This window comes from Staurois parvus, unplaced genomic scaffold (genome assembly GCF_062004578.1).
Source record: "Staurois parvus isolate SC_StPar_1 unplaced genomic scaffold, SC_StPar_1.0 ptg000757l, whole genome shotgun sequence".
Lineage (NCBI taxonomy): Eukaryota > Metazoa > Chordata > Amphibia > Anura > Ranidae > Staurois > Staurois parvus.
In genome coordinates this window covers 1,074,233-1,099,755 of record NW_028318553.1, presented here as the reverse complement: position 1 = coordinate 1,099,755, position 25,523 = coordinate 1,074,233, and the positions used below count along the sequence as shown (strand labels likewise).

Genomic DNA, 25,523 nt, shown 5'->3' with positions numbered 1-25,523 from the left:
GGACTACACATCCCAGCATGACACCCCCCCGACATGTCCTTTTATAGGAGGACTACAAATCCCAGCATGCCCCTCTGACAGGTCCTATTACAGGAAGACTGCAAATCCCTGCATGACCCCCCCCCCCCACCGTGCCATGTCCTATTACAGGAGGACTACAAATCCCAGCATGCGCCCCCCTTCGCTCCCTCACATGTCCTATTACAGGAGGACTACAAATCCCAGCATGCCTCTGACAGGTCCTATTACAGGTAGTACTACACATCCCGGCATGACCCCCCCCCCCGAGATGTCCTACTACTGGGAGGACTACACATCCCAGCATGACCCCCCCCCCCCTTCGCTCCTTGACATGTCCTATTACAGGGAGGACTACACATCCCAGCATGATTCCCCCCCCCGGACATATGCTATTACAGGGAGGACTACACATCCCAGCATGACCCCCCCAACATGTCCTATTACAGGGAGGACTACACATCCCAGCATGATCTCCCCCCCCCCCCCCGACATGTGCTATTACAGGGAGGACTACACATCCCAGCATAACCCCCCTGGCATGTACTGTTACAGGAAGAACTACACATCCCAGCATGACTACCCCCAATATGTCCTATTACAGGAGGACTACAAATCCCAGCATGCTCCTCTGACGGGGCCCATTACAGGACTACATATACCAGCATGGCCCCCTGACAGATCCTATTACAGGGGGCTACGACTCCCAGTATAAACCACAGATATATAGAGAAGCGCACTAGAACAACATTGGATACGAGTCCAAGATCATTCTATTGATTAAAAAGTCGTAGAAAACATCCAACTTGTTTCGGGAGCAACACCCCTCCCCTCCCCCCTCAGGGCTACAAGAATAGGCAAAATACATTTCTAATGGGGAACAATTATACCGAGGTACGCACAGATATACAGTGGGGATCGAATGTTTGGGCACCCCAGCTAAAAATTTGTATTAATGTGCATAAAGAAGCCAAGGAAAGATGGAAAACTTTCAAAAAGGCATCAAATTACAGATTAGACATTCTTATAATATATCAACAAAAGTTAGATTTTATTTCCATCATTTACACTTTCAAAATAACAGAAAACAAAAAAATGGCGTCTACAAAAGTTTGGGCACCCTGCAGAATTTATAGCATGCACTGCCCCCTTTGCCAAGCTGAGACCTGCCAGTGTCATGGATTGTTCTCAATCATTGTCTGGGAAGACCAGGTGATGTCAGTCTCAAAGGTTTTAAATGCCCAGACTCATCTTACCTTGCCCCAACAATCAGCACCATAGGTTCTTCTAAGCAGTTGTCTAGAAAACTGAAACTGAAAATAGTTGACGCTCACAAAGCTGGAGAAGGCTATAAGAAGATAGCAAAGCGTTTTCAGATGTCAATATCCTCCATTCGGAATGTAATTAAGAAATGGCAGTCATCAGGAACAGTGGAAGTTAAAGCAAGATCTGGAAGACCAAGAAAAATATCAGAAAGAACAGCTCGCAGGATTGTGAGAAAAACAATTCAAAACCCATGTTTGACTGCACGATCCCTCCAGAAAGATCTGGCAGACACTGGAGTTGTGGTACACTATTCCACTATAAAGAGATACTTGTACAAATATGGTCTTCATGGAAGAGTCATCAGAAGAAAACCTCTTCTACGTCCTCACCACAAAAATCATCGTTTGAACTTTGCAAATGAACATATAGACAAGCCTGATGCATTTTGGAAACAAGTTCTGTGGACCGATGAGGTTAAAATTGAACTTTTTGGCCGGAATGAGCAAAGGTACGTTTGGAGAAGAAGGGGCACAGAATTTAATGAAAAGAACCTCTGTCCAACTGTTAAGCATGGGGTTGGATCAATCATGCTTTGGGGTTGTGTTGCAGCCAGTGGCACAGGGAACATCTCACGAGTAGAAGGAAAAATGGATTCAATAAAATTTCAGCAAATTTTGGATGGTAACTTGATGCCATCTGTGAAAAAGCTGAAGTTAAAGAGAGGATGGCTTCTACAAATGGATAATGATCCTAAACACACCTCGAAATCCACGGGGTATTACATCAAGATGCGTAAACTGAAGGTTTTGCCATGGCCTTCACAATCTCCTGACCTCAACATAATTGAAAATCTATAGATAGACCTTAAAAGAGCAGTGCGTGACAGACAGCCCAGAAATCTCAAAGAACTGGAAGACTTTTGTAAGGAAGAATGGGCAAAGATACCTCAAACAAGAATTGAAAGACTCTTGGCTGGCTACAAAAAGCGTTTTTACAAGCTGTGATACTTGCCAAAGGGGGCAGTACAAGATATTAACTCTGCAGGGTGCCCAAACTTTTGCAGACGCCATTTTTTTGTTTTCTGTTATTTTGAAAGTGTAAATGATGGAAATAAAATCTAACTTTTGTTGACATATTATAAGAATGTCTAATCTGTAATTTGATGCCTTTTGGAGATTTTTCCATCTTTCCTTGGCTTCTTTATGCACATTAATACACATTTTTAGCTGGGGTGCCCAAACTTTCGATCCCGTGTGTGTGTGTGTGTGTGTGTGTGTGTGTGTGTGTGTGTGTGTGTGTGTGTGTGTGTGTGTGTGTGTGTGTGTGTGTGTGTGTGTGTGTGTGTGTGTGTGTGTGTGTGTGTGTGTGTGTGTGTGTCGCACGCACACACCAAGGTACGCACAGATATATACACCACAACATCAGAATGCAGAGACAGACTGGTCACCTGGAGGTCACCGACTGAATTATAGAATGTTAAAAGAAAAGACATAAATGACATACATAGTAAAAACATCCAAGAAAGTTGATATACAATGTAAACATACTGTATATTAAACTGCATCACAAAGAAAATGTGCAAAAAAAAAAGCCTGTTGAAAAAGGTCCATTGACTACAAGAACAAAAAATTCCACTAAAGGTTAATCTGCTATTGCAATCTGACCCCTTCCACACAGGCGGGACGTTTGTCCATTTTTCATCTACTTGTTGATGGATGAAAGTTGGACATCAATGCATCTCTATGGAAAAACATCCACATTTTGGAAAGGATCAAAGCCCTATTTTTGTTCCATTAACCACTTTCCCGCCTGAGGATTTACCGCCCCCCCTTCCTGACCCTTCTTTTTGCCATTCGGCGCTGTACTATTTCAGCTGACAATTGCGCAGTCATGCAATGCTACACCGAAACAAAATTTACGTCCTGTTTTTCACACAAATAGAGCTTTCTTTCGGTGGTATTTGATCACCTGTGCGGTTTTTATTTTTTTCGCGCTATAAACAAAGACCGAAAATTAAAAAAAAAAATGTTTTTCTCTTTTACTTTCGGCTATAGAAAATATATAGTAAACTCAAAGTTAGTTATAAAGTTAAGCCAAAATATATTCTGCTACGTTTTTGGTAAAAAAAATCCCAATAAGTGTATATTGATTGCTTTGTGTGGAAGTTATAGCGTCTACAAACTATGGTATAGATACTGCAATTTACGCCATTTTTTGCTATACAGCGCTGCGCTAGTTTAAATGACAATTCCGTGATCATGCAATACGGTACATAAATGAAATTTTGTCCTTTTTTCATACAAATAGAGCTTTCTTTTGGTGGTAGTTGATCACCTGTGCGCCTTTTTATTTTTCATGCTATAAACCAAAAAAAGACTGACCCGTTTTGGGGAAAAAAAAAAAATATTTTCTCAGTTGTCATAAAAAAAATCCCAAAAACTCAAATTTAGGCCAAAATGTATTCTGCTACATGTGTTTGGTGAAAAATATCCCAATAAGTGTATATTGATTGTTTTGTGTGAAAGTTAGTGTCTACAAACTATGATACAGATAGTGGAATTTACACAGCTTTTACTTTCTGACTGCCCAGCACATTTCTTGAGGTGCTAAAATACCAGGGTAGTACAAACACCCCCAAATAATCCCTTTTCGGAAAGTAGACGCCCTAAGCTTTCTGCTGAGAATATATTGAGTCCATGGAAGACTTTTTTTTTTTTTTTCCCCACAAGTCTTTGGAAAATGACAAATATATATATATATTTTTTTTTTACACAAAGTTGTCACTTAAATTATATATTTCTCACACAAGTCATAGGTATATGTGGAATTGCACCCCAAAATACATTCTGCTACTTCTACCAAGTATGGGGATACCACATGTGAGACTTTTTGGGAGCCTAGCCACATGCAGGAGCCTGAAATCCAATGACCGCTTTGAAAGCCTGAAGGTGCATAATTTCCTCATTTCACTTCCTCACTACCCATCACTTTCGGAGGCCCTGAAATGCCAGGATAGCACCAACACCCCCCCCCCCCCCCCAATGATCCCTTTTTGGAAAGTAGACACACCAAGGAATTTAAAAAGAGGCATGGTGAGCATTTGGAGATCTCATTTTTTTCTCACAAGATTTTGAAATATAAAAAAAGAAAATAGAAAAATGTTTTTGTTTTCTTTATTTTCCAAAAACTTGTGGCAACAAACAAGATCTGCAAAACACTCACAATGCATCCTATCAAATTCCTTGGGGTGTCTAATTTCCAAAAAGGGATCATTTGGGGGGTTTTTGTGCTATCCTGGCATTTCAGGGCCTCCGAAACGGTGATAGGTAGTCTGGAAGTGAAATGAGAAAATAAAGCCCTTTAAAAGCCTGAAGGTGCTTACTGGATTTTGGGGTCCTGTACTTGGCTAGACTGCCAAAGCGTCTCATGTGGTACCCCATACTCGGGAGAAGTAGCAGAATGTATTTTGGGGAGTAATTCCACATATTTTCATGGCATGACAGGTCCTATTACAGGGAGACTACAAATCCCAGCATGACCCCCCCGACATGTCCTATTACAGGAGGACTACAAATCCCAGCATGCAGACACACTGGCTGCATTCTCAGGTTCCACTGATGGCACGGGACTGCCCGAGAAGGCCATGGAAGGCAGCGGGGTAGTCGGGGGGGCATGTTCTTCCACTGCTTGTAAGAGCAATCCTGCAGCTAATTAGCCACTAGGAATGCTGTTACATGAAAGCCTATTGCCGGCTGAAAAAAAGATGCCAGGATGATGCCTGCAGCTGCAATGCAGGCATCAGCCTGGTATAACCACTCAAAGTCCAGTGATATACCAGTATGTCACTGGTCCTTGTTGGGTGTATATGCTATTTTATTTTTTATGCAGCCTGTGGGCTGAATGAAAAAGAGAAGAAATCTCTGCTAGAAAGTGTGTGGTATGCCCACCATTAGAATATACCGTCCTGCATCCACCCACTTCTAAGGGTGGGCACACATGAAATGTGCCAGCAAATATAATCTATAACGCTCCACCCCAGGCCCCCATGCTTTGGCATACATGCTTTTTTTTTTTTTTTTTGCTTTTTTTTTTTTTTTTTCTTAACTGCGGATGAAAAATATCATCCAATAGCACTGCACACACCTACTTGTGTATATTCTGAGAGCAAGACCCTGTTGCTGTCAGAATAAACAAGTCGGTGCTGCAGCTGAATGACATTCCTGCAAAGAAAAGGGAAATGGTTAACATTAAAACAGTAACTCAATAAAACCACTTTTTTATTGAAATATGTGCCCAAAAATTTTAAAATCTATATCCCGAAGTATAGGGGTCATATGCTATGTTTTGTGTTTTTTTTTTGTTTCCCATTCAGCCCACAGGCTGCATAGAAAAGAGAAGAAATCTCTGCCAGAAATTGTCTGGTATGCCCACCATTAGAATATATCTTCCTGCATCCACCTACTTCTAATGGCGGGCACACGTGAAATGTGCCCAAAAATATTATAAAATATATACAGTCATGGCCGAAATTGTTGGCACCCTTGATATTTCTCCAGGAAATCATGTATTTCTCACGAAACGTATTGCATTAACACATGTTTTGCTATACACATGTTTATTCCCTTTGTGTGTATTGGGACAAAACAAAAAAAGGGAGGAAAGAAAGCAAATTCGACATAATGTCACACAAACCTCCAAAAATGGGCTGGACAAAAGTATTGGCACCCTTTCACAACTGCGGATAAATAAGAATGTTACAAGCATGTGATGCTCCTGTAAACTCACCTGGGGCAAGTAACAGGTGTGGGCAATATAGAAATCACACCTGAAAGCAGATAAAAAGGAGAGACGTTCACTTAACCTTTGCATTGTGTGTCTGTCTGTGCCACACTAAGCATGGACAACAGAAAGAGGAGACGAGAACTGTCTGAGGACCTGAGAACCAAAATTGTGGCAAAATATCAACAATCTCAAGGTTACAAGTCCATCTCCAGAGAACTAGATTTGCCTTTGTCCACAGTGCGCAACATTATCAAGAAGTTTGCAACCCATGGCACTGTAGCTAATCTCCCTGGTCGTGGACGGATGAGGAAAATTGATGAAAGATTGCAACGCAGAATAGTCCGGATGGTGGATAAGCAGCCCCAAACATGTTCCAAAGACATTCAAGCTGTCCTGCAGGCTCAGGGAGCATCAGTGTCAGCGCGAACTATCCGTCGACATTTAAATGAAATGAAACGCTATGGCAGGAGACCCAGGAGGACCCCACTGCTGACACAGAGACATAAAAAAGCAAGACTACAGTTTGCCAAAATGTACTTGAGTAAGCCAAAAGCCTTCTGGGAAAACGTCTTGTGGACAGATGAGACCAAGATAGAGCTTTTCGGTAAAGCACATCATTCTACTGTTTACCGAAAACGGAATGAGGCCTACAAAGAACAAAACACAGTACCTACGGTAAAATATGGTGGAGGTTCAATGATGTTTTGGGGTTGTTTTGCTGCCTCTGGCACTGGGTGCCTTGACTGTGTGCAAGGCATCATGAAATCTGAGGATTACCAAAGGATTTTGGGTCGCACTGTAGGGCCCAGTGTCAGAAAGCTGGGTTTGCGTCCAAGATCCTGGGTCTTCCAGCAGGACAATGACCCCAAACATACGTCAAAAAGCACTCAGAAATGGATGGCAAAGAAGCGCTGGAGAGTTCTGAAGTGGCCAGCAATGAGCCCAGATCTAAATCCCATTGAACACCTGTGGAGAGATCTTAAAATTGCTGTTGGGAAAAGGTGTCCTTCCAATAAGAGAGACCTGGAGCTGTTTGCAAAGGAAGAGTGGTCCAAAATTCCGGGTGAGAGGTGTCAGAAGCTTATTGATGGTTATAGGAAGCGACTGATTTCAGTTATGTTTTCCAAAGGGTGTGCAACCAAATATTAAGTTAAGGGTGCCAATACTTTTGTCCAGCCCATTTTTGGGGTTTTGTGTGACATTATGTCATATTTGCTTTTCTGCCTCTGTTTTATATTTGTTCCAATACATACAAAGGGAATAAACATGTGTATAGCAAAACATGTGTTAATGCAATACCTTTTTTGTGTGAAATACTTGATTTTCAGGAAAAATATCAAGGGTGCCAACAATTTCGGCCATGACTGTATGCTGATGCATAGGGGCCATCCACCCACTCACTGGCCACCTGTGGATGAAAAATCTCATTCTACAGCGCTGCACACACTGACTTGTGTATATTCTGAGAGCAAGTTCCTGTTGCTGTCAGAATAAATAGGTCAGTGCTGCAGCTGAAAGCATTCCTGCAAAGAAAATGGCAATGGTTAACCATAAAACGGTAACAATTTAAAACTGTACAATCGTAACAGAACAGTAACAACAACAAAAAAAACCCTAACTTTTTGGGTTTTACATTTTTTTTTTTTTTTTTTATTTCAATTTTTTTAAACAGATTGTAGGGTCTCTCAAAATATGATAGGTAGGAAACTGGCTAACCTCTTTTGAGACCCTGTGTAAATATGTGCCCTGAGCTGTGCTGTACCCTATACTAATACTCCACTAGTGTATGATAGCAACGGAAGCAGTCCTTGAGGTAGAGACTAGGTTGGCCAGGACAAGAGGGACAAAAAAAGTGTTGCGTCTTATTCTGTGTCTGCTACAGACATGACCTCTTCTTTGGGGTGACCTTTTGGGTTGGGGTACCAGAGAGGACATCCGGAAAATGCCTCTCATGCAGCCGACTCATTGCATCTGGATTTGAGGATTGGGCCACAGCACCTTCTGGATACAAAAGGGCAGTGATGATCCCTTCTTTTAGGATGGATCCACTTCATCTAGTTACTTTGTAAATTACAAAAGCATTATATAGAGCCAATTGAAATAAATACCTTTTTGTACCAGTGTCAAGCTTTCCAGGAAACTAGGTATGGATTCATCATTTTGGTCGTGAAGTCCACCCCTCCCATGTTAAGGTTATAGTCGTGGACACAGAGGGGTTTCTCAACAACGCCAGATGCCGTTTTTTAATTTGGACTGTTGCATCTGTGTGAAAGGAAGACAGGACGAAAACATCCTGTTTGTTCTTCCACTTTAATTCATCATTCCTCCAGCAGGCTTTCTACCCCTTTCTAAGTCGGGTATTTACAAGCCATTTAGGGAAGCCCCGGTGATTAGGTCGCATGGTGCCACATGAGCCAATTCCAAGATTGCACAGATGTCTAAATAGTGGCATGCTTGTATACAAATTGTCCACATGTAAGTGGTACCCCTTATGGAACAAACAGGACACCAAGTCCCAAACTATCTTGCAACTGCTCCCCATGTAGTCTGGGCAGCCAGGGTGGGGGGCTGTACTTTATAATTATATTATTATATTGCCCTCACAGAGCTTATACAATTTGACCCCATATCTGGCACGCTTGCTGGGGATGTACTGTTTGAATGCAAGGCGGCCAGTAAAGTGACTCATCCACGCAGATGTTTTGCTGGGGCGTATACACATCTGCAAATTTCTCTGAAGTGGTTTGAGGGGTTGAATTTTGTAGAACCTGTCATGTTCAGGGTCACCCCCGAGGACGACAGAGTGTGATCACTGAAATTCATGAGGCTCATTATCTCATATCTATGCCTGGCCTTGGCAGCAAAGAACACGGGCATATGATGAATCAGGTCTGTGGACCAATGCGACCGCAACTCATTATTTTTTTTTTTTTTTTTTGTAATGCCCCCTGACAGAACCTGTTATTACAGGGGATATACTGGGAGACTACAAATCCCAGCATGGCCTCCTGTCAGATCCTATTACTTGGGGACTAAAAATCTCAGCATGGCCTCCCGACAGATCTATTATAAGCTGGGAGAACTACATGTCCCAGCATGACCTATCAGGTTCTATTATTGGGGGGGAAGGGGGTCTACAAATCCCATCATGGCCCCCTGACAGATCCTCTTATTACAAGGGATATACAGGGGGGCTACATAGACCATTCCCACACCAGCCACTGTTTACAATGTAACAGTTTCCAGCAACAAATAAGATATTTATTTGTAAAAAAAAAAAAAATTGAAAACCATTCATTTTCCTTCCACTTCACAATTATGTGTCACTTTGTGTTGGTCTATCACATCAAATCCCAATAAAATACATTTAAGTTTTTGGTTGTAACGTGAAAAAAATGTGTAAAATTTCAAGGGGTATGAATACTTTTTCAAGGCACTGCATGTATACAAAACAATTAGCTGGGAGATTGTCACCAGCATTCGCACAGCCATCGCAAATATTTCCCGTATTTTGTCTAATAGGATTATTTCCTATGATCGTTGGCTCCATCTAGTGGCTGTAATGTGGCATTGGATGAGGTATTTCAGGAACATACCACATTATGGCCATTAGATGGCACTGATGGGGAAAATTTGTGACTGTTGCGGGAATACTATTGACATTTGTCCAGTGAACTTTAGAAATCGACCCTGTAGAGTGCTTGCAAATGAGTGCTGTATAATACAGATGGACAAATGTCCACAAGACAGTCGCTGTTTGAACTTTACAATTCCTTTATAAATGGAAACCTGTTATACTGTCAAGTGAAGTAGATTCCCCGTGTACTGGGCAGAGATTGGCTGTACATCTACTATGCACCAGCTGCAGAGGGAGTAGAACTCCTAGTGGGACTCTACTACTGCAAGGTGGAAATTACAGGTTCCTTCATTGTCATGTGAGGGGATCCCCCCTCTTCTACTGTCCCTAATCAATCTGCTGATAGAACAGAGCCTTGGGGGCAAGCTGCACATGCTCAGTTTGGTGTGTAATGCTAGAGGTTTTTTTTTTTCCTTTCTTTTCTTGGGAGGGAGACCGGATATGGTGAATGCAGGGTCCGGGGGGGAGACCGGATATGGTGAATGCAGGGTCCGGGGGGGAGACCGGATATGGTGAATGCAGGGTCCGGGGGGGAGACCGGATATGGTGAATGCAGGGTCCGGGGGGGAGACCGGATATGGTGAATGCAGGGTCCGGGGGGGAGACCGGATATGGTGAATGCAGGGTCCGGGGGGGAGACCGGATATGGTGAATGCAGGGTCCGGGGGGGAGACCGGATATGGTGAATGCAGGGTCCGGGGGGGAGACCGGATATGGTGAATGCAGGGTCCGGGGGGGAGACCGGATATGGTGAATGCAGGGTCCGGGGGGGAGACCGGATATGGTGAATGCAGGGTCCGGGGGGGAGACCGGATATGGTGAATGCAGGGTCCGGGGGGAGACCGGATATGGTGAATGCAGGGTCCGGGGGGAGACCGGATATGGTGAATGCAGGGTCCGGGGGGGAGACCGGATATGGTGAATGCAGGGTCCGGGGGGGAGACCGGATATGGTGAATGCAGGGTCCGGGGGGGAGACCGGATATGGTGAATGCAGGGTCCGGGGGGAGACCGGATATGGTGAATGCAGGGTCCGGGGGGAGACCGGATATGGTGAATGCAGGGTCCGGGGGGAGACCGGATATGGTGAATGCAGGGTCCGGGGGGAGACCGGATATGGTGAATGCAGGGTCCGGGGGGAGACCGGATATGGTGAATGCAGGGTCCGGGGGGAGACCGGATATGGTGAATGCAGGGTCCGGGGGGAGACCGGATATGGTGAATGCAGGGTCCGGGGGGAGACCGGATATGGTGAATGCAGGGTCCGGGGGGAGACCGGATATGGTGAATGCAGGGTCCGGGGGGAGACCGGATATGGTGAATGCAGGGTCCGGGGAGGGGGGGGAAACCGGATATGGTGAATGCAGGGTCCGGGGAGTCTGGATATGGTGGATATAGGGAATGCAGGGTCTGGGGGGGGGGGGGGGAGACCGGATATAGGGAATGCCGGGTCCGGGGGGGGAGACCGGATATAGGGAATGCCGGGTCCGGGGGGGGAGACCGGATATAGGGAATGCCGGGTCCGGGGGGGGGGGGGGAGACCGGATATAGGGAATGCCGGGTCCGGGGGGGGGGGGGGAGACCGGATATAGGGAATGCCGGGTCCGGGGGGGGGGGGGGAGACCGGATATAGGGAATGCCGGGTCCGGGGGGGGGGGGGGAGACCGGATATAGGGAATGCCGGGTCCGGGGGGGGGGGGAGACCGGATATAGGGAATGCCGGGTCCGGGGGGGGGGGGGAGACCGGATATAGGGAATGCCGGGTCCGGGGGGGGGGGGGAGACCGGATATAGGGAATGCCGGGTCCGGGGGGGGGGGAGACCGGATATAGGGAATGCCGGGTCCGGGGGGGGGGGAGACCGGATATAGGGAATGCCGGGTCCGGGGGGGGGAGACCGGATATAGGGAATGCCGGGTCCGGGGGGGGAGACCGGATATAGGGAATGCCGGGTCCGGGGGGGAGACCGGATATAGGGAATGCCGGGTCCGGGGTTTAGTAATACTTTAAGCTCTAAAGATGAATTGCAGGTATGGCTATATTACACATGGTTGCATTGCTCCAGCCGGGACCATCGTAACTGTGTATACCATACCTGGTTGATGCCCCTGGAAGCTGGAAATTGCTGGAGCACACCCCTACTCCAGTCATCTCTACTAATTTCCGATCCCCCTGCCAAACGACTGCACTCCTGCCTGCTGAACACAGGACGTTCTCTGCTTGGCTCAGACACCATTCAAAGAATGCTTTGCCTTTTCTGATTGAATGCAGAGCATTCTCTGATTAGATGACGTCCCTGCCCCACCTCTGTTGCCCATAGAGACCAGTAAAATTTCTTTTACTAGAAAATTGAAGCTGAGGTTTATCTTGCTTTTATATTATGCCTTCCTTGGTTCCCCTCTCCACTCCTCAACATGCTAATGACCTTTTATGAACAAAACCTTCCTGTTTTCATGACATACCTTGTTTTAGGCCCAGTAGTGATATCACTGGGTCTCAGTGCTTCACTAAGCAATGCAGGTAGATCAATGCTACTGGGAGGAGCCAGCAGGTTGCTTTATAATGGCTATATAAGATTCACGTAAACCAATTAATTTACACGTATTGGGATTATTTTGTAGCAAAGACATGGAGCAGAATACATTTTGGCCTAAATGTATGACAAAAGTTGATTTAAAATTTTTTTTTACTGGACATGTTTTAATAGCAAAAAGTAAAAAAAAAAATTAAAATTATTTATCTATATATCAAGTGTCTAGAGTTGTTTTTTTTTTTTTTTTTTTTTTTTTCAATAGCACAAACAAAAATCGCACTGACTATCAAATACCACCGAAAGAGCTCAATTCATTGGGGGGGGGGGGGGGATGTACATTTCATTGGGTGCAGCATTGCATAACTGCGCAATTGTCAGTTACAGTAATTCTGCTTCGTAACTCAAAAAATGGCCTGGTCAGGAAGGGGGGTAAATCCTCTGCGGGGCAAGTGGTTAATATTTTTATTTTATTTTTTATTCTAATTGTTCTGTTATAGGTGGATCGGATTGAGAGGCGATGTCTGGAGCTTTTTGGCAAAGACTATTCATACAGTATCATCCAGAACCCCAATGGCGAGCTTTGCAGCCACTATCCCCGGCAGATCGTTTTCCTGGAGTACGAAAGCACGGAAGATGACAAAAACATGTATGTGAGCCGCCTTTCTATTATTGTGGTGGTCAGAGCGGCAGATTCAGAAAGCTGTCCAACCAAATTAGGAGCTGGCAGGCTTACAAATACATCATGTTAAGTCAAGTTCACCATTTGCAGATATAAAATATAATTATATATATATATATAGATTGTTTGAAGGATAAAACTAAATCTTGAAAAGGAGATTGATGTTGCACACAGTGTGGTGTGTTTTTTTTTTTTTTTTTTTTTATAATTTTACTTTCCAGAAAAGTGTGTAATTATAGTGTTACCAAAATTCATTCTGAAAAAAAACTTAAAGCCTCCATGCACACTACCGTGTGGTGTTTTTTTTTTTTTTTTGTTTTTTTTTTACAGTACATGTAGAAAAAAGCTGTTCGGAACATTTTTAGAAGCATTCGGCATTTCCTTTTTTTCCAGCAAAAAAAGGAGATGCTGAATGCTTCTAAAAATGTTCCGAACAGCTTTTTTTCTACATGTACTGTGAAAAGTTAATAAAACCATGAACACTCCTATAAAAAACAAACAAACCAAAAACACCAGGCACTATTACTGGCATCTGAGCGCAAAAAAAAATGTTCCAAAAACTCTACGTAAACTTTTTTTTTTTTTTTTTCCCCTGCTCCTAGATGCTGAAGCTCAAATGTTAATGGCCTAAAGTAGTGTGCATGGATGCTACTATTTCTAGCTTCTAGGAGCTTAAAAGAAAAAAAAAATGTGGATAGAGCCTAAAAGAGTAACTCCACTTTTGTTGATAGATATGTTGCAAGTTGCAGCTCAAGTCAGAATGACATTTTGCCTTTGAAATCGTGCAACTGCCAATGAAGTCGCGCAATTTCAAAGTCTGACCGGTATGACCGGGGTGTTTAAGAAATGGCTTTTTCTCTGAGTCCATGTGCAGAGTGAATCTGTATGGGAGTGAGTTTATAATTATTAATCAGCTGCTGCACCTGCAGGGCTCTGTGGGAGCTGGCAGGGTCTGCATCCCTTTTTTAGACGTAACGTTCCTTTGGGAGTGTCTTGCCAAGGATGACATTTTTGTTGCAGGGGATGCCCAAAATGTGACTTGTATCTTTAGTGCAGAATTCTGGGAAAATCAGTGAGCCAGTCGCACAAGCAGGCAATTCCACTTTCTGTGTACAGAACCAGGTTGCCATATTGCATGTTATACAGCACTGCAGATCGAAATGGAGAGGTCATTTTTAAAAACATTCAATTACAATGACTTGCTTGGATATGAAAAGCTTACAGACTCAGTGGCCCTTTTTAAACTGGTCTGTATTCAGATGTCTAAGGGCAGCACAGTGGCTAAATGGTTAGCAGTTCTGCCTGGCAGTACTGGGGTCGATGGTTTGATTCCCAACCACGGCACCACCTGCCTGGAGTTTACATGTTCTCCCTGTGCCTGTGTGGGTCTCCAAAGACATGCTGGTAGGTGAATTGGCTCCGGTCTAAATTGGCCCTAGTATGTGTATGTATGAATGTGAGTTAGGGACCTTATATTGTACACCCCTTGAGGGTTAGGGACTGATGTGAATGTGCTATGTGTATGTATGTAAAGTGCTGCATAAATTGACGTAGCGGTATCATCCAGGGGATCCTGAACACCACAAGAGGAGCGTTCAGCGTGGGCACAGACTGCGTTGGATCACTGGTCTGCACTACCAGAAGAGTTGTCTGTGAGGGGCATATGATGGCAGATTTAGGTGAGCAATAGGAGCTAGGAGTTTTTATGAAATGCAGGGGATGGGAGGAGAGGGAAGGAGCTCAGTATTTGCCCATAGATATCTTTTAAAAGGGTTTTGTTTTTCTTACATGTCTAAAAAGATAAGAACAGGAATATGAAGGGTTAGGAGAAGAAGCCACCTATTCTGGCTCACTTCTAACCAGCCAGACAATGGACTTTGCCCCTCCTTGAACCGCTCCCATTGGCAGCTTCTAGTGAATCGCATTCCTTGATCAGTTAAGGAAAACCTGCCCATAGGTCAACATTGGGGTTGACTGACTCGGGGTGTAAAGGCTGCTCCCTTGGCAAAGTGAATATTGGTGCATAAGGTGAAGCTATGTTTACTTTGAATACCGAATCATGTGTAAGGGGGGAAAAAAAACAAAACGTGAGCATGTGAACGGGCATTTAAAGTGAACTCGGGTTCACCTTATTTATGTAGCATGACTAATAACATACATTTACATACTGTATATTCATATCACTCTGTTCTCTCAAGGATGTCACTGCTGTTCAGTGGATAACTGAGTGTAATCTGAGACTTGAGAGGAGGGAATGGGCTTACTCCCCTCTCTACACAGTCTCATAGGGAAACATGCTTAGCTGAGGATGTCAATCCCAAGCTGTGTTTTGCCCCCCCCCCCCCACCTTATTTATGTAACTTGACTAATAGACATTTACATACTGTATATTCATATCACTCTGTTCTTTCAAGGATGTCACTGCTGTTCAGAGGATAACTGAGTGTAATCTGAGTGGAGGGAATGGGCTTGCTCCCCATTCCCTCCACTCAGTCTCATAGGGAAACATGTCTCATAGGGAAACATGCTCAGCTGAGGATGTCAATCCCAAGCTGTGTTCTGGGACCCCCCCCCCACCTTATTTATGTAACATGACTAATAACAGACATTTACATACTGTGTGTTCATATCACTCCGTGCCCTCAAGGATGTCACTGCTGTTCAGAGGATAACTGAGTGTAATCTGAGATCTGAGTGGAGGGAATGGGCTTACTCCCCTCTACAGTCTCATAGGGAAACTTGCTTAGCTGTGGCTGTCAATCTCCAGCTGTGTGCTGGAAGCCCCCCCCATCACCTCTGACTAATTTGAGTCCTTACAACATGTAAGAAGTTACTCATGCAGAAGATGGCTGTACATACTAAGACCAATTGGTCTGGAGACCACTAACCTACCAGTGTGTCCTTGGAGTGTGGGAGGAAACCAGAGTACCCAGAGGAAACCCCCACAAGCTCAGGGAGAACCTGCAGTGTCCTGGCCAGGGTTCAAACAAGGGATCCCAGTGCTGCAAGGCAGTATGACATCCACTTATTACTTGTAACTTTGCTTCCATCGGCTTAAACTGAGGCTTTTTGCAAGTTGCTGGCGCCAGGAAAGATTGTGAATTGTCACAAAGCAACAACATGCTGTAGATTTATAATGTGTATGGGACTGCTTGTGTTTTTTTTTTTTTTTTTTTCCTAGTTCTGTTTGGGTAGTCAAGCAAGGAGATCCAGGGCTTGTAAGGTTTGCTGTAAACAGAATTGTGGCGGCTGTAGCTGCTCTATAGCTTGCTTGACGACAAACACATGGATTTCACCCTGGGGCCCTACTATACCTTGTCCCAGTGGCCCTCTAGCAAAATGCTTCTCCTCATCCATCAGAAGAGAATTGTCTGCTTAGCTAGGATCTGATCACTACTACATGGTATATACGAGGGCACGGGCTTCTATATTTTACAGGTACTTGTATAGCATGATCAAGTTACGTAGCACAATATACTGTATATGTGCATTCACATCAGTCCTACAATCTAAGGTCCCTAATACACATTCACCCATACACATACTGGGGCCAATTTAGACAGGAGCCAATTAACCCGGAAAGGTTTCTTCACAGTGAGAGCTGTGAAAATGTGGAATAGACTCCCTCAAGAGTTGGTTCTGGCCAGCTCAGTGGATTGCTTTAAAAAAAGTCCTGGATTCTTTCTTAGATACACAGAATATAACTGGATATGAACGTTTATAGGTAGTTGATCTGGGGAATATCCGATTTTTGCCTCTCAGGGGATCAGGAAGGAATTTTTTTTTTCCTGCAGGAGCAAATTGGATCATGCTTTGCTGGGTTTTTTTTTTTTTTTTTTCCCTTCCTCTGGATCAACCGCGAGTATAGGATTTTTTTTTTTTTTTTGGTTGAACTGGATGGACACTCTTCTTTTCAGCCAGATTAACTATGTAACCTACTGGCATGTTTTTGGAATGTAGGAGGAAACCCACACAGGCACAGGGAGAACATGCAAACTCCAGACAGGTAGTGCTGTGGTTTGGATTCGAACCGACAATCCTAGTACTGCTAGGCGTGGTTCTCCTAATTTCACTAAGATTTTATGTGAGGAAAAACCGATGCGCTAAATGCATACAAAAAAACAGCATAAGTGAAATGTATCCAAATTAAACACTGCTGCCACCTTAAAATAAATCCTATACACAATAAATGAACCCTAAAATGATTCTGTGGCGGTGTGAGCAAGAATCAGTCTTTAACTCTTTATTGTTACATTCCCTTCCCATTTGGAATTTTTCAAAGCGATTATATGCCGACCATGATGCCTGGAAATTTAGTGAGTGCACACCCAGAAGGGTGAACTTTTTTTTTTTTTTTTATTTTCTTGAACACGCAGTGATTTCGATTTTGGGAAGTAAATAAAAGACTATCACATTTAGAATGAATTTATGGAGTTTAATTTTACCAGTGTTTTATTACATTTATAATTTGTCACTTTACCACTTGCCAATTGCGCTATAGCTGAACGAAGGCTACAGTGTGGTTGTTCCGTCCTGGGAGGGCGTCATACGACCTCCCGTGTGCCCTCGGGGGCGCGCACCCAGTGATCTCTGATCTGCTGCTCATGTGATGTGGTAAAAGGCCAATCACAGTGGCCTTTTACCATGTGATCAGTTGTGTCCAATGACACAGCAGATCACCAGTAAATGCAGTTGCCGGTTATCGGTTGCACTTTCCTCACGCTGTCTGTTTTTATTCTTTCAACATCAGGAAGCCCTCTCTGAGCAGCCTTAGAAAAACGCTGTAATGTTCGTAGAAAGGGGGTCTGCCTTTCTCCCACATTTACTATTGTGGAAAGCCCATTTGGTTATGAAAGGGTGCTATTTGTTCATTACAATCTGACCTAAATGAGCCTAATTATGCCACTGCTGTGGTTATTTTTTTTATAGAGATGACAAGTGTGGTTACAATGTCCCCTGTACTCTAGGACGGGAGTAGGTGGTGGGCTGACTCAACACTTCAGCTGTTGTAGAACCACAAATCCTATGAGGTTTTGCAAGACTGCTGCCAGAGGCAATGACTCCCAGAGGTAATGACTCACAATGGGATTGGAAGTTTCATCACTGCTGGAGTGCTAAGGTTGCCTGCCCTTGCTTTGATGTATAACTAAAGGCAAGCCTTGTGATGCCGTACTGCTTTCTTTTATGGCATGTACGTTCCAAGGTACTTGGACAATAATCACTATGGACTTGTGGCCTGCGTGCCATGCTAGTATCTCTGATATCATTTAATGGTTTTGTATTTCCCTCTCTCAGATTAATAAAAATTCATTAACGACAAAGTAACGAAAGGCAAACTTTTTTTTTTTTTTTTTTCTTTTTTCATAATGGAGATGGATTAGAACACCTATTAGATTTATATTGTCTGTGCCCCTGTTAAGGAGGTTCACCCTCTTTGTTCTTTTTACAATTTATCGTGCATGAAAATCACAAATGTTGGGTTGTTCCCAATGGGGACACTAGTTCTGGTGACCTGGGGGGGGGCCCAAGAGATTCCCTTAATTTGTAAGGATTTACTGTCGCTTCCTGTTTTGGCTATGAGACAGGAAGTGATGGGAAATCTCCACAATGGGACACAGCTGGGGAAATAACGGGTTATAACCCTCAGATTGTGCGTGTGGACAATGTCTGTCTGTTCTTGGGAGCGAGCCTGCTTGTGTGCCCCCATAGCAAAAAGGGGGTGGACCAAAAAAGAGGAGGATCGGGGCTGCTCTGTCAACCATAGCACAGAGCAGGCAAGTATGACATGGTTTGTTTGTTTTTTTTTTTTTTTTTGTTTAATTTTCTACCTTACGTCCTGGTTCACACCAATGCGATATGTAAAGCGATTTGACAGTGTCAAATCGCATGACAAATCATACCCTATCATCTGCAATGGAACTGTTCTAATCAGTTTTTTGAAAAGTTGTTCCTGCTCTACCCTTTGCAATTTCGGGTGCGACTTTCTTAGACCTAGTTTGTCTATAGTTCAACTAGGAGAGGGAGAGGGAGAGGGAGAGGGAGAGAAGCCATAGAAGTAATAAAACAAAAATAAATTTTTAACAAATGGAACTTTGCTATCAAATTAGTGCCAAATGGGCTAGTATTTTTTTTCCCCCTCCTCCGTGTAGATGCCTGGGGGTCAAGAATTGAAGCTTATGTCCATTTTACCGCTCGCAAGCAAAGCTGTCCGTTTTCAACTTTTGTGGATGCTCACTGCCTATTGGAGTAGCTCTACCCCAGGAGACAGCAGAAGAAATATAACATACACCATCTTCCCGATGTAGTGACAGCAATGTTATAACACTCCATTAGGACAGAGTTGCTGTCAAAACCTTTACATTTTGTATAAATACATTTTGCAAGATGCATCTGAGATCACCATTGGGCATGACTAATTTACAGAATATCTATTTCAGACCTCATGTACATGTGACTTATTGTATTTATTTCAGGTACTTATATAGCACTGTCAATTTACACAGCACTTTACATATAGATTGTACATTCACATCAGTCCCTAACCCTCAAGGGGTGTACAATCTAAGGTCCCTAACTCACATTCATACATACACATACTAGGGACAATTTAGACAGGAGCCAATTAACCTACCAGCATGTCTTTGGAGTGCGGGAGGAGACCGGAGTACCCTGAGGAAACCCACGCAGGCACAGGGAGAACATGCAAACTCCAGGCAGATGGTGCTGTGGTTGGGATTCGAACCAACGACCCGAGTACCACCAGGCAGAATTGCTAACCATTTAGCCACTGTGCTATGGGTTTTTCTATTTATTTTTGTACAGTTTTCAGTGTCCAATCCATTCATGATTATAAAGCAAGGCCAATTCCAGTAACTTGTTGCAGACCTTCACATTTTTTATTTATTTTTTCCTTGACCTGACTACAGTGAATTGAAATCTGATCTGGCCCAATGGATGCTACGGAGTTGGCTGTTGCCACTGGTGAAATATTCTGACATGCAGGAAGGGGGCAGCACCTCCCTATGAAGTAGATCCATTAAAATGATTTTGCCAGATTCTCCAAAGCTCATGTTATCCGCCGTGTTACATCTGGATTACTGTCTACATTGCTAATCTGCCTTGTAAATATAAAAAGTGTTTTCTTATAGTATATTCACATAATCTGGTTGGTCTGCTGAATACGACACAAGTGCCATTCAATCATTGGTGTACTCTGAATCCAAAATTAGTAGGAAGCTTCTTTTCTGGGATCTAACCCCCCCCCCCCCTCCCCATTCAAGAGAATCTCCCACCCCTTTGAGCCCAGCAGTGTTTTGTTTTTGTGGTGTATTCTTTTCTTTTTTTTTTTTTTTTCTTTTCCCTTCTGTCTTTTGCCCAGCCACATGTGGGCAGCACAGTGGCTAAATGGTTAGCACTTCTGCCTGGCAGTACTAGGGTCGTTGGTTCGAATCCCAACCACGGCACCTCCTGCCTGGAGTTTGCATGTTCTGCCTGCATGGGTTTCCTCTGGTTACTCCGGTTTCCTCCCACACTCCAAAGACATGCTGGTAAGTTAATTGGATCCTATCTAAATTGGGCCTATTATGTGTACAGGTGAAACTCAAAAAATTAGAATATCGTGCAAAAGTTCATTTATTTCAGTAATGCAACTTAAAAGGTGAAACTAATATATGAGAGACTCATTACATGCAAAGCAAGATAGTTCAAGCCGTGATTTGTCGTCATTGTGATGATTATGGCTTACAGCTCATGAAAACCCCAAATCCACAATCTCAGAAAATTTGAATATTTACATGCAATCAATAAAACAAGGATTGTACATAGAACAATATCGGAACTCTGAAAAGTAGAAGCATGCTTATGTACTCAGTACTTGGTTTGGGCCCCTTTTTGCAGCAATTACTGCCTCAATGCGGCGTGGCATGGAAGCTATCAGCCTGTGGCACTGCTAAGGTGTTATGGAAGACCAGGATGCTTCAATAGCGGCCTTCAGCTCTTCTGCATTGTTCGGTCTCATGTCTCATCTTTCTCTTGTCAATGCCCCATAGATTCTCTATGGGGTTCAGGTCAGGCGAGTTTGCTGGCCAATCAAGCACAGTAATCCCACGGTCATTGAACCAGGTTTTGGTGCTTTTGGCAGTGTGGGCAGGTGCCAAGTCCTGCTGGAAAATGAAGTCAGCATCCCCATAAAGCTCGTCTGTGGAAGGAAGCATGAAGTGCTTCAAAATCTCCTGGTAGACGGCTGCGTTGACCCTGGACTTAATGAAGCACAGTGGACCAACACCAGCAGATGACATGGCTCCCCAAATCAACACAGACTGTGGAAACTTCACACTGGACTTCAAGCATCTTGCAGTGTGTGCCTTTCCATTCTTCCTCCATACTCTGGGTCCTTGGGCCTTTCCATTCTTCCTCCATACTCGGGGTCCTTGGGCCTCTCCATTCTTCCTCCATATTCTGGGTCCTTGGGCCTCTCCATTCTTCCTCCATACTCGGGGTCCTTGGGCCTCTCCATTCTTTGTCCATACTCCTGGGTCCTTGGGCCTCTCCATTCTTCCTCCATACTCTGGGTCCTTGGGCCTCTCCATTCTTCCTCCATACTCTGGGTCCTTGGGCCTTTCCATTCTTCCTCCATACTCGGGGTCCTTGGGCCTCTCCATTCTTCCTCCATACTCTGGGTCCTTGGGCCTCTCCATTCTTCCTCCATACTCCTGGGTCCTTGGGCCTCTCCATTCTTCCTCCATACTCGGGGGTCCTTGGGCCTCTCCATTCTTCCTCCATACTCGGGGGTCCTTGGGCCTCTCCATTCTTCCTCCATACTCTGGGGTCCTTGGTTTCCAAATGAGATGCAAAAGTTGCTCTCATCAGAAAAGAGGACTTTGGACCACTGAGCAACAGACCAGGTCTGTTTTTCCTTAGCCCAGGTAAGACGCTTCTGACGTTGTTTGTTTAGGAGCGGCTTGACAAGAGGAATACAACATTTGAAGCCCATGTCCAGGATCCGTCTGTGTGGTGGCTCTTGATGCACTGACTCCAGCCTCAGTCCACTCCTTGTGAAAGTCCCCAACACTTTTGAATGGCCTTTTCCTGACAATCCTCTCCAGACTGCGGTCATCCCTGCTGCTTTTGCACCTTTTTCTTCCACACTCTTCCCTTCCACATAACTTTCTATTAATGTGCTTTGATACAGCACTTTGGGAACATCCAACTTCTTTTGCAATTACCTTTTTGAGGCTTTCCTTCCGTATGGGGGGTGTCCATGATGGTTTTCTGCACAACTGTCAGCAATCTTTCCCATGATTGTGATTCCTACTGAACCAGACTGAGAGACCATTTAAAGGCTCAGGAACCCTTTGCAGGTGTTATGGCTTGATTAGAGTGGGGCACTTTGAGCCGAGAATATTGCACCTTTTCACAATATTCTCATTTTCTGAGATTGTGGATTTGGGGTTTTCATGAGCTGTGTAAGCCATAATCATCACAATGATGACAAATCACGGCTTGAACTATCTTGCTTTGCATGTAATGAGTCTGTCATATATTTTACCTTTAAGTTGCTGCACTGAAATAAATGAACTTTTGCACGATATTCTACTTTTTCGAGTTTCACCTGTATATATGAATGTGAATTAGGGACCTTGGATTGTATGCCCCTTGAGGGTTAGGGACTGATGTGAATGTACAATATATATGTAAAGTGCTGCATAAATTGACGGCGCTATATAAGCACCTGAAATAAATAAATAAATAAAATGTGCTGGGGATTTTTCCACTTCTGTTATTTCCTGGTGCTGATCCATCCTGGATGATGCAGAGAAAAGCACTGGTGTCAATCCCTGCATCAATACATTGTGGGGTTGATTCACTAAAGGCAAATGGCTAGGCTAATTGGTTTAAAGTGACATTTTCCCTTAGTTTAGTGAATGCAAGGAAAATTAACTTTGCAAAGAATACTCAATCACATAATTGCATGCAACGACATCTGGTCTTTATGTCGAGGTTCTAGAGCATGGGGTGTAGAAGCCGCGGGGACCGTGCTAGGCGAATGGAGTGGAGGATTAGGTAAGTACACTCACCGCCCACTTTATTAGGTGCACCTGTTCGATTGCTTGGTAACATAAATTACTAATCCTCCAATCACATGGCAGCAACTCAATGCATTTAGGCATCTAGACTAGGTGAAGACTACTTGCTGAAGTACAAACTGAGCATCAGAATGGGGAAGAAAGGCAATTTAAGTGACTTTGGACATGGTGTGGTTGTTGGTGTCATGCGGGCTGGTCTGAGTATTTCAAAAACTGCTGATCTACTGGGATTTTCATGCACAACCAACTTTAGGGTTTACAGAGCTTGGTCCGAAAAAGAGAAAATATCCAGTGAGCAGAAATTGTGTGGGCAAAAATGCCTTGTTGATAGAGAATGGGCAGACTGCTTTGAGATGATAGGCAACAGTAACTCATGTCAATATGGACCAGAATCTGAGGGATGTTTCCAACACCTTGTTGAATCTATGAATCTTGTTTTAGTTTGTCGTATTTTACGCTACTAAAATCTACAGTACATTTTGGTCAACTAAAATCTAATTGGTTTTATTTAAATTGGTAATGCAATATTTATGACTTTCTCTGTAGAATTTTTCAAACTAATTTATTTCTGGAGTACAAAAAAATCTAATGTTTATGGTATTAAGGTTTGAACAAACCTACACAGACACAGATTTAGCTGTTCTAGAACATCTCTTTAGAAGTAAATCATCAGTCCCTCCCCTCATGCCAGGGTACTAGGTGTACTCCTTGACTCCCATCTGTCCTTTCAGCCCCAAATCCAATCACTGTCCAAATCTTGTAGACTTCATCTCCAAGATATGCCCGTTCCTAACCTTGGAAACCACTAAGCAACTTATTCACTCCCTTGTTATATCTCGCCTTGACTATTGTAACTCCCTCCTCATTGGCCGACCTCATCGCAGGCTATCCCCTCTTCAGTCTATCATGAATGCTGCCGCCAGGCTCATCCACCTTACTAACCATTCTGTATATGCCACCCCTCTCTGCCAATCCCTCCACTGGCCTCCACTCAGTGTCCTCCACCCCTCTCTGCCAATCCCTCCACTGGCCTCCACTCGGTGTTCTCCACCCCTCTCTGCCAATCCCTCCACTGGCTTCCCATTGCCCAACGGATAAAATTCAAAACATTATCAATAATGTATAAAGCCATTTATAACTCTGCCCCAAATTACATCACCGATCTTGTCTCCAAATATCACCCAAACCGTACTCTCCGCTCCTCGCAAGACCTCCTGCTCTCTAGCTCCCTTGTCTCCTCCTCCCATGCTCTTCTCCAGAGCTTCTCCCATCCTCTGGAACTCTCTACCCCAATTTATCAGACTATCGCCTACTCTGCTCACCTTTTAGGCAATCTCTGAAAACCTATCTTTTCAGGAAAGCCTATCCTGCCCTCAGCTAATAATGGAATCTTCTACTCTTCCAACCAGTCCATCCCCCACAGTTACCTTTTTGTACCACTGGCCCCTCCCTCCTAGATTGTAAGCTCCGAGGAGCGGGGCCCTCCTATCGCCCTTCTTCCCTTTTTTTTTTTTTTTTTTTTTTCTTTTTTTTTTTTTTTTCATGCAGTGCCATTAAAGTCCACCATTTTTACCGTGGAATTTCCTTTTTTATATCTCCTATTGCTACCCTAAACTGCAATTAACCCTTGCAGTGTGGGCAGATTTGGGCTTTAAAAATTCAATTTAGCCTGAAGTTGGGGTTAATAGGAAGTGCAGTGATTTTGTAAGAACCGGTAAAGTACAGTAGCTTAGCAGCCAGTTTTGCACCTTTTTAGCTGATCTTTTTGCTAGAATGTAGAATCTGGTTTCTGAGGGGTTTTTTTTTTTTTTTTTTTTTTTTTGCACTGTACACCTTTTGTTGCTCTTTTTTAAACTAATTTTTTTTAATTGCTTCAGGTTGTACTTTTTTGGAAGATTGCCAATTGTAGATAACTGACTTTCCATTCTCCCACTTATTTTTGCTGCAGGTTTGAAAGCACAGTGCAAGTTGGCAAGCTGCAGGACCTCATCAACCGCAGTAAGATGGCGCGATGCAGAGGTCGTTTCGTCTGCCCGGTTATTCTCTATAAGGGGAAGGTATGCAATTTTAACTCCTCTTATCCTAAATCAACCCTCACTCTCTAGAAGCGCAAACTTTTGGAGCATTCAGTAAAGTTTAGATGTGCTCTGCTAGAAATCCATGGTCTAAAATAGTCTAGTGAAATCATGTAAGGAGGTGGTGTATCCTAAAGTAGATGTAGGGTGTAGACAGATCGAAGTTCGGTAGGGCTGGTCCAGTTTCGATCTGTGTGGCCCTTCTTGTTGGCATTAGATGGACTTCTGTTCAAACTATCATGCTGGAAAGCTTTCATTGAGTAGTGACTGAATCTGCTGATCAGTATATTCTGACAGCGGAGATTCCTTGCTATCAGAGAAGAATGGTCAAGCTTGGGGGGTCCTCCATCCACCTTGTGTGGATTGGAGAATCCAATCATAAGAGTGCTAGCTATCTTTTATCTAGCATCCCTTGCTGCATCTAAGCACGGTCTGGAGTCTGGCCTGCCCC

General features: G+C 43.9%; 1 protein-coding gene across 5 annotated transcripts in view; it reads left to right on the top strand.

The window, feature by feature from the left end:
- MTMR14 (myotubularin related protein 14) overlaps nucleotides 1-25,523 on the top strand; it is an 84,294-nt gene that overhangs the window by 661 nt on the left and 58,110 nt on the right. For all 5 annotated transcript variants that reach the window (XM_089654342.1, XM_089654340.1, XM_089654341.1 and 2 more), the window contains exons 2-3: nucleotides 12,731-12,879; nucleotides 24,946-25,054. In XM_089654342.1, coding sequence (XP_089510468.1) covers nucleotides 12,731-12,879; nucleotides 24,946-25,054 — 258 coding nt within the window. The remainder of the gene's footprint in view (nucleotides 1-12,730; nucleotides 12,880-24,945; nucleotides 25,055-25,523) is intronic.